At 39.6% G+C, this 10420-nt stretch overlaps 1 protein-coding gene across 1 annotated transcript; it reads left to right on the top strand.

Annotated features, from left to right (window-relative positions):
• Window positions 1–1132: 1132 nt before the first annotated feature.
• Window positions 1133–9783, top strand: LOC137789061 (CBY1-interacting BAR domain-containing protein 2-like). Its single transcript, XM_068582316.1, has 10 exons — window positions 1133–1177; window positions 1310–1547; window positions 1626–1694; window positions 3992–4093; window positions 5175–5180; window positions 5293–5397; window positions 5489–5602; window positions 6374–6580; window positions 8931–9169; window positions 9654–9783. The coding sequence occupies exons 1-10, from the start codon at window positions 1158–1160 to the stop codon at window positions 9781–9783; spliced, it is 1230 nt and encodes a 409-aa protein (XP_068438417.1). The 5' UTR covers window positions 1133–1157.
• Window positions 9784–10420: the final 637 nt, after the last annotated feature.

Raw genomic sequence — 10420 nt, 5'->3', positions numbered from 1 at the left:
TATATATATATATATATATATATATATATATATATATATATATATATATATACATATATATATATATATATATATATATATGTGTGTATATATGTGTATATATATATGTGTGTATATATATATACATATATGTATATATATGTGTGTATATATGTATATATATATATATATATATATATATATATATATATATATATATATATATATATATATATATATATATATATATATATATATAGCATATGTTTTTACTTTGATTTATACATTTTAAATAAGGTATACTGGTGATCCAGTTTCCTCTCTTAAAAACATGTTTTTACCTTTCATTCATATGTTTTGTTGGCGTGTACAATTATTGGAAGCCTGGTGTAGCCTTCAGAAGAATTCAGTTCGACAACTTCTCTCATTCTCCTAATTCATTTTCTTAATCACAGGTAAAGTAACACAAGCTGCAGTTGCAAAGGCAGGGAGTCGTCCAGTCAAACGCGCAAGTTGACCGTCTAAAACCACACCCCAAATAGCCGAAAGTTTGTCTCTTTAATACCCAAAGCTTTCAGCGTCAACGATCAGAATCAGTCTGTGAAGAAGCGAGATCCTCTGTCGACTCCTTGCTTTATTTTCTGAAGAAAGGGGGACAGTTTATGTCGGGAGTAGCAAAACTACTCCTATCTTAACGCTACCGTCAGGACTAATTAACATTCATACACTGTAGGCACGGGAGCAATTTGGGGTTAAGTGTTTTGCCCAAGGACACATCAACAAGGTAGCAGAGCCAGGGATCGAACCACCAATCATCTGATTGGAAGATGACCCTACTCACCACTGAGACACTGACACATTTCTTGGGGACAGTATACAGAGAATGAAGTGACATGGGGATTTTCTCTTCCTTTGCAATATGAACCATGTTTATATTGCAAAGGAAATCCTTTTTTAGGAGACAAACATACTTTATATTAGTTCTAAGGTTCAGTGAATGGCCTTAATGGCACTGTGCTGCCATCATGTGGCAGAGAGCATCCATTACATCCCCAACACAGCTATCACACACCCTTTATTGTTGGGGTTTCCAAGGCAACAGTCTTCTGTTACCTGGTGCAGGTGAGAATCAGCCGAGGCAAACAACAGAGCAGAGGAGCTGCTGGGAGGACGACAGCATGAACAACCTCTTATCCAGGTAGGAGTAACTGCTTTTATGTTTCACATTATCCAAAGAGACGATAACATGAACACAGCTCCTATATAAGCCGGAGGGCTTTGGCTAGAACATTACCAATGTGATACAACGATTTCTCTTTATTTTTCATAGTAGGGATATCCAGGTAAAAAGCATGGAGCAGACAGTGAAACATGCTGAGCAGTACCTGGGTGAGATCTGCTCTCTGCTGGCCTCCTACACCAGGAAGACAGCCAAGCTTAGAGACAAGGCAGACCTGCTGGTGGCTCAGCTCTTTGACTTCTCCAGCAGAGAGGACCCAGAACTCCAGATTGGACTAAAAAACATGGCTGAAGACCTGGCCATGGTGCAGGACTACAGGCAGGCTCAGGTAAGGGACAATGTAGTTATGTACATCAATGTCCTTTGTTTCTGAATCAAACAAATGTTGGACGCCTTCTCATTGCAGGTAGAAAGACTGGAGACGAGAGTTGTTGCTCCACTAAAAACCTATGGAGACATAGTTAAAAATAAAAGGGTAAGTTTGGTTACACGTTCCTCCGACATTGATATCTGCAAGAAAATAATTTCAGCTGATAACCATATTGACCTAAATAGACAACTCTGAGTATAAGATGCAATTCCAAATCAGCCCAAAAAAAGGAATTACAAATTTTCCTTAGAGGGCTCAGAGGATCCCTCTATCAGGATGGACACAAGTGCAAAAGATGTCATGAGTACAGAATGAACAACGTAACAGAGTTACAGTACATTCAATGAATATGAAATTATTCATATGATGAGTAGAAGACATGATGAAAAGGTTACAACTACACAAAATAGCAGTGGATGTAATAGAATAATAATGATAATAGAAGCAGTAAGGGTATTGTCAATACTAATAGCAATAATAATAATAATAATAATAATAATAATAATAATAATAATAATAATAATAATAATAATAATAATAATAATAATAATAATAATAATGATAATAATAATAATAATAATGATGATGATGATAGCAGGAGGTGTACGGCAGACCCACGATCCAGAATTCCACAATTCATGTAAACAGAAGGAGAGAGAAGGGATATCAGGCAGGACTCAAGAGGCAGGGCCCAGGAGGCATGACCGGCTCCAGACACAGCCACGATCCATGTGAACCTGTGAGGCAATAAAAGCACAAAGACTCCCGAGAAGAAGTAGAGTTAGTAATGTGCATTGAAGAGACATGAATTCATCTAGAAGAAGAGAGAAGGGCCAGTCTCGGCCTACAGCAGCATATCTGTGTCCAGCCCCTGCTGGGCCAAGGAAAACCTGCGGCAAGCCTGAACTATAAGCACTATCAAAGAGGAAAGTCCTAAGTTTACTCCTAAATGTGGTGCCTGTGTCTGCACCATGGGCTGAAAGTGGAAACTGGTTTTAGGGGAGAGGAGCTTGATAACAGAAGGGGTATGGTATAAGAAACTGTCTAGTGGGTTAACATGGTTCTATAAGCTCTCTTTTATTTATTTAACCCTTATTTAACCAGATAAAATCAGTTGATAACCAATTCTCATTTACAATGATGACCTAGTGGGGTAATGTATATAATGGTGCATATTTTCGATGGATTTTACAGGAAGCCAGTGCAGAGCAGTTAATACAGTAGTAATATCAACTCTTTTCTTAGTTTTTGTTAGTACACAAGCTGCAGCATTCTGGTTCAACTGGAGAGATTCAGGAGACGTATTAGAGCAGCCTGATAATAAGGAGTTATAGTTAATCAAGTTTTCTGCATTGCTTTGAGACAAGATGTGCCTGATTTTTAAAATGGTACGTAGGTGAAAAAAGGCAGACAGTGACTCTCTATTTTCAACACTTGTCGTTTGAGAAAACATTGGTAAAGTTTCAACCGTTCTAGACTAGTCTTGATAGGAACGTTTCTTGAACATTCACTAGTTTGAAAGGAAGAAATACTTCAGCAGAGCATAAATCCCACATTAGCTTGTCTATCCATCACATGCTCACACACTATACTGTATGGCTGCTGGAAGCAGTCGAAATAATTCTCTGACAGTTTGACTTCATGAGCTCCTCTTATCTATGACAGTGTGTGTCTTGACAGTTTGACAGATGATTCAGTCATCGGTCCATCTCTGCAACTCCAAACCCAGAGTGTTGCATTATTAGGGAGGGGGAGGAGGGGAGTGGGGCGGCATTATGTCAGCCTATGTTAACCTTTAAGAAATTTTGACGGCTCATGTGTATTTTTGAGGAGTGAAGGGTGTTATATTGTTACACTCTCCAATCAAACATAATATGTAGAAAATACTCAATTGCTGTGTCCTTTATATATTATTCAATCAACTCATTGTTATAAACAATTTCCTGATTATAGTTTTTTGGGGTCAGTTTATCAATCCGGCTCTAATCAGCACAACAGCATTATGTGACCGTGGATTCAAAAAGTGTCACATCCGTATGGACAACTGTGGCTCAGTAGTGCATCAATCAGAGGATTGGTGGTTCGTTCTACGGCTCCCTTTTTCTTGTAGACGTGTCCTTGGGCTAGACACCTAACCCTAACCGTAGCTCAGCGTATGAACGTGTGTATGAATGTGAGCTACTCCCGATGGGCAGGTGCAGGTGGCTACATCAGTGTATACATGATGACAAGTAGTGTGAAAGTGCTTTGAGTGGTCAGAAGACTAGAAAAGCTCTATACAAGTTTAGTGTCCATGGTAAGTTATAAGGGCATAGGTCAAGTCACACAATTTTTCCAACAACTAGTGCTGTCTTTTGAGAACTGTGTGTGTTGTATGAGCTGACAGTGTGTCTACCATTCAGGCAGATCTAAAGAAGTTCAGCACTGATGTCAACAGAGAGCTGAAGGAGTTGCAGAAACTGGAAAAAATCCGACTGAGGAACCCAGCAGATCGACAGAGCATTGTATCCTTTGCATACTGACATTTGACTCTTTTCATCCTTACATATTCAGTGGAACTTGTTTATTGACTAATTAAAACTCAACGACCAACCACCGGGTCAGGCAGTGCAAACGTATGCTGTGCTGCCAAATAAGGTACATGTCCACCACAATAGGTTGCGTAAAATTCTAGCGGCGAGACCTAAGTTTCCAGAGATGAATTTGAGTAAATTGATACTTGAAACATCTAAAGTATTTCCATTTAATTGAACAACAGAAATGCTGCATCTTATATAGGAATATTTAATTTAATATAAGAAAAAGAGGTCCTAATGTGAAAGATAGTTTGTTCCACAGAATCGTCTGAATATATTCCAACAGTGCTGTCCTATTGCAAAGACTTCTAAATGTGGGCTTCTTTTCAAAACTCTGGAAACCCAGCAGGTATTTCCTTGGTGGTTTTTAGTGTCTTTACGTTGTTAGTGTCTTTATATTCATCACACACTGGCCCAGTTTTGCTGGTGAAAAATTATTAGGCCTTTTTCAGACCATATCTTTTGGAGGGAAAGTTCAGATTTACCACAGAAATATTCACTCATCTTGTAAAAAGCACATGAATAGAACAACCACAATAAAGATAGATTTGCACATTGCTTTATACTTTAAGGAGGTGGGTAGGTTGAGATTACCCTCTAAGCATGACTCTTTGAATATCCAGTTTACTACATCATCAATCACATGTAAATATGTACATAAATGTATGCAGGTACAGGTATTTTAATATGGGCTTAAAAATATGAAGACAAAATGTGAATTTAGGATTTAAAGTAGCATATAAGTATTTTAAATGCTGTAAATATATTATTTAATATGTTTATAAAACAAATTATAACTAGCATCAAGCTATTGACACATGCATTGTTCATTTTATGAGCAAAATATTTTTATTTAAGTTTTAGTACCATACACAGATTAGAAGGCTGTGGGGGGACAATCAGAAGCAAGGAATTCAAAAGTATTCAAGTACATTCCCTGCTCTGTCTTTTTATCATCATACAGTTGTACAGCTCCCTTTGATTACATTTTCTTGACAATGCCTTTCAGTCTCAGGTAATGTATATGGTTTTAAGATGATCTCATGAATATCATCACATTACTGATCCTTCAAGCAGGTCTGACTGACTGTGAAAAAAAGCTTTGTGTATTGTGTGTTAATTGACAGGCAGAAGTAAATGCTCAGAAGGCTTCCAACAATGCCCAGCGCAGTATCAGACAACTAGAAGAGACCATGAAAGACTTCCAAAGACAGAAACTGGAGGATATCAAAGTCAGTCTCATACTTACCATTCACAAACATTCTCCAGCCGTTAAAGCACCGATGTCCCACTGACAACAACCATTGCTTTCTTTTTTGGCAGAGGATTTTCACAGACTTCATTACAGTGGAGATGCTCTTTCATGCTAAAGCTCTGGAGATCTATGCCCACACGTACCACAACCTGGAGGCAATTGACACTGAAAAGGATCTGGAGGTAGCGCCACAGCTGATAACACATGAAACAACAATGTGTGACTGATGTAACTATTAAGATAAACCCACTGCTCTCAACTTGTTTATCACCCAGCAGCAGTCAGAAAACCTTAGCAACTAGCGGGTGAACATAGTGGAGTGAATATTTGGTTGAGTTGGTAAAGACCTACATTAATCAGGCCAGAAACACGACTACAAATGAATGGCAACATTGCTCTGTGTCTGCTGGATGAGACCACACCAACTTTAGGAAGTAACAATATGTCACATGACAGGTCTGACTGACAGGACTGAAAGTAGCAATAAAAACACGAATGCAGCTTTAAAGATACTTCGATATTAATATAAATATAAATCTATCGATTTATATTCTACATGTCTACACATCTACACGTCAACATGTCTATAGACATGTTGACGTGGAGATGATGGAGTTTTGACTTCACCCTTGTCATTGAGGTTCTTTTCATGTGGTAAAGCATGAACAGGCTGTTGAGTTGCAAAGTGGTTTCTGGTTCTTGAGGAAAAAAAGCTTCAAGTGCTTATGACAACACCCTCTCAAACTTCGGTTGGAAAGGTATAGTTTTACCTTGATCTGTACAAATCACATGACAAATATCAGTTACCGATCCTCCTGGCCAATGTAGAGATCAACAAGTCTCTGCTGTAAAATAAAACATGTACTTTACATATAGAGAAAGCTATACAAAAACTATACAAGAACTATACCAACAGAGTCCATTTACTATTCACTGTCGTTATGACTCCGTAGCTGTTTGATGGACGGATCAAGATGTCTGACTCTCTGGCTGGACTTCTGGACACCCCTCTGACCAGCTACTCTTCTCCCCTCATGAGCCGCTACCCGGGTCCTCCTCTGGCCTCCCTCAAAAGCCAAAGCCTCAGGTCAATGTTGGCCTCTACCACTGGCCAAAGCCACAGGAAACAACACAACCAGTACCCAGACACAGTCAGGAGGGTGAGCCCTAAGTTTTTGTTACCATAGTGAAAGAATGAGAATGCTTGTTAAGTAGGGGGACCAGATTTGAGTTCGTGAAAAAGAGGACGTTTTGTCGCGGGGTGGGGGGGGGGGGCTGTTGCAAACGATGCAAGTATAGGCCGTAAGGTGAACCCCGTTATTGTTTCATCCCGCTCCACAATCGTGCATTTACAAGATCTTTAGCTCATAAAAAAGAAAGAGTCAAGCTACAAGAAAAAAGGTCATCGCTAAAATTCCAGTCAATTATTGATGTGGCGATGTTTTATGCCGAACTAGTTTCTTCAGAGCGTAAAAGGATATTCGTCGCGAGTGGAGGTGACAATGTGCTCAGTGTTGTTAGATTGGTGATGGCTTAGTATCGTACCAAAGGCTCAAAATGGTTGTATTTAAAGGATAATTATCGTGCATCTGGCAACACTGAGATCGGTCGACCAATGACAGTTCTCTCTACAGTCAGAGCTCGCTCAAGAAGGTGGAACATAAGGGAGATACCGTTTCCAAAACGTATAAGGGCTCAATAACTGGTTTGTGAAAGACCCAGAGAAACACAAACATCCAATGAGGCAAAATCCCGGACGTTTTTGTAATCCCTGCCGGACGCATTTTTTAGGTCTCAAAAAGAGGACATGTCCTGGAAAAAGAAGACGTCTGGTCACCCTTTGTTAACCTCGTCAGGTCCTGAACCTCAACTGTGTGACCATTATCCTTTGCAGACATCATGTTGGAGACAGATGGAAGGGGGTTAGGGGTCAGGCCAGATTGTAGAAATGAAATGTGAGAGGCTTGCACTTATAGATTTCCTTTATCATAAACAGTCAAACCAGCAGTATTATTTTTGCTTTTACTCATTTAGATAACTATAAGCACATTTCAATTAAAAAAAAGATATAAACCAACAATAAGGAGTTGCCCTTGTGAAGCGCGAGTGGAGTCGTCTGACTCCCTATGTAAAAAGCTTCCTGAATCAAAGGTCAGGGCCAGCCCTAACTATAAACCTGAGCCACCCCTAAACATCAGCACTATCAAAGAGGAAAGTCTTTAGTCTATACTCTTGAATGATGTGACTGAAAGTGGAAGCTATTCAGCTTTCACTTTCAGTCCAGAAGAGGAGCTTGATATATAGTCCACACAGACAAACTGACAACAGCTATGTGATGCGAGCAGCAGAGGAGTCACTATGTGGGCACAGAAAGTAATGGCGGTCTGGGGTGCCCCCTCCCTTTTTACAGTATTTAATTTTTGCACTATCCATCGTCATTGTGGCATCGAGACATTTTCTGCACGCTTCCAAGTATATTTCTTTTCAGGTAGCTTTAGCCTTTTGAACTTCCTACAGAAGACAATCTTGTAATTGTGTCCACTATCACCACAAACACACACACTACACACATCCTGGAGGACTCCTTTATTTGTGGTTCTTGTTGAAGCATATTTTCGCTCATATTTCTTTCCTGGATGGTCTGATTTCTTCATCTTCTCCACAATTCTTGGATGTTCAAGCCTCTCAAGGATTTCTTCCTGCTTTTGTTTTTAATTTTAAGAGCACGTCAAAGTGGTTGTCTGAAGTGACATAATTTGCAGGATCGACCATACATTAGCTAGTCTCTTTTCAGTCTCTCTTTATAAAGTCAGGTAACATACTCTCAATACATTTAATTACCAGTGGGCTCTTTATGGCTCTGGAGTGTCCCGTCTCTGTGAGATCTGCAAGGGCCCTCCCAACAGCCTGTATGAAGTCAATGACTTTCCTTGGCTGGTTCCCCCTCACATATGGTGTCTCCTCTAGCTCCTCAAGGATTTTTATGGCGATGGTGGACCTGTTGCCAAACCTGTTCTGCATGACTCTGAATATGTCCTCTCAATGTCGTCCTCTTGCTGCTTTTCAAGTACAACAAACGTCTTTTACATCTCAGCCAGCACTCCAATCCTGTAGTCATCGTTGGCATCAAGCAGTTGTCTGAAACCGTCTGAGAGTTTAGTGAACTCCTTCTTTAGTTCGGCATAAAACATTGCCGCATCAATAATCTACTGGAATTTCAGCAACAAACTTTTTTCTCGTAGCTTAGCACAACTCGTTCTTTTTTATGAGCTAAAGATCGTGTAGATGCACGACTGTGGAGTGGAATGAAACAATAACGGGGTTCACCTTACGGCCTAAAGTTGCATTGTTTACAACAGCACGCGACGAAACGTCCTCTTTTTCACAAACCCAAATCTGGTCACCCTAACTAAGGATACAACAGAAACTTCCGTTATGCTTTGAACATTTTTTACTTGCTGTTCTAAAGGCCATCACTCAGTAAGCCCAAGAGTGCTATTTGTTTTGCAGTCTCGCAGCACCTTACAACGCCAAAGAGGCATGGAGGAGGAGGAGGAACAGCTGGAGGAGGAAGAAGAAGAAATAGAAGAAGAAGAAGAAGAAGAAGAAGAAGAAGAAGAAGAAGAAGAAGAAGAAGAAGAAGAAGAAGAAGAAGAAGAAGGAGAGGAGATTTCTGAATCAGAGATAGCAGAACATCAGCACACCAGCAGGCAATCCTATGCAGCTGAATATGCCCAGATACGCAAAAAGTAAATACAATGCTGTAGCTACCTGTGCTGTTATGTCATTTTTACATGCTGACAAATATATGCTATAAACTGTATGTTTCTACAATACAAAAATAAAGTAAAACTAAACACAATTCTGTTTTTCTCAGATAAATTAGGAACGGCTCTTAGCTTTAGGCTCTGCTGGAAAGGAGTCAGATTAACTAAAATGGATCAACTAAAAAGATGCAATACTTTCCTTTTAAAGTAATACAAAAATCACTAAAGCGTATCTTAACTTTAAATGGAGAAAAGCCAGCAATCATTGACTCACATAGATCCCATGTAACTGTTCGCAGGTCAGTCAAAAATCTACACAGTTATAATCCATGAAGTTATCATTTGCGCTAAAGAAAGGCCTCCAACATACACAATATCTCCATAGACTCTATTTCCATTGTTGGATATGTTTGCATATGAGGCTGATTCCAACAGGAATGCATTGTTATATTGTCATGTATCAAAGCATATTGCCCCAGTACAAGGGGGCAGTGGAGGAGCACTACATTCCAAACCATAACCAGCCCGTCCACTACAAAATGGCCGCCGGGGCCAAAACTACATCTCCTAGTCTGCCTCATTCCTCCCCCAGCTGAAGGTACTTAAAGCACCTGATTGAGGCAGGCATGGGAGACTTAAGAGAGGGCATGCTTGGCTGCCCTAGCGACAACCCGTGACGCTAGTGTGTGTGTGTGTGTACTCAATGTATATTGTATTGTTTTTATTTTTGCTCTTTAATTTTTTACACAAGACCTTTTTAAAGGATATATTTTTCTCTAAACTTTAACTTGAAATTTAAATATTCAATTTAGAAGAGTTTTCTCAATCTGAAGCTGATGATTAAGATCTATGTCTGTAACTGGCGGAATAAAAATATAATATTCATAACTGTGTTTAAATTAGTCTAGTTGATTTCAAACAAATAATTGTTTTTCTTTAGCTTAGAAAATGCCTTTTGTGTTCACAAAGGGAGTGGGTCGTCTTCCACGGAGGCCACCATCTTGCACTGCCATGTTTTTACAGCAGCAGAGAATGAACAAACCGATCACCAGGGAGTCTGTCACATTGTGAAGTTATCTGGAGGTAGGGATGCATTATGAAACCCGGTTAATCTTTAAATGATTAAATATTGGACTATTGATAAGCGCCAACGTTACTGGTGCAGTCCAGCCGCCGCCGCTCACGCCACCACACCTTCTTACCTGCTTTCATCATATCCTTCCATTCATTCAG

The sequence above is a fragment of the Clinocottus analis genome, unplaced genomic scaffold (assembly GCF_023055335.1).
Source record: "Clinocottus analis isolate CAN_PGR_092001 unplaced genomic scaffold, fCliAna1.0.p SCAF_18, whole genome shotgun sequence".
In the NCBI taxonomy this organism is placed as follows: domain Eukaryota; kingdom Metazoa; phylum Chordata; class Actinopteri; order Perciformes; family Cottidae; genus Clinocottus; species Clinocottus analis.
Note: the sequence above shows the minus strand (reverse complement) of the source record. Positions and strands in the feature narration are given on the sequence as shown.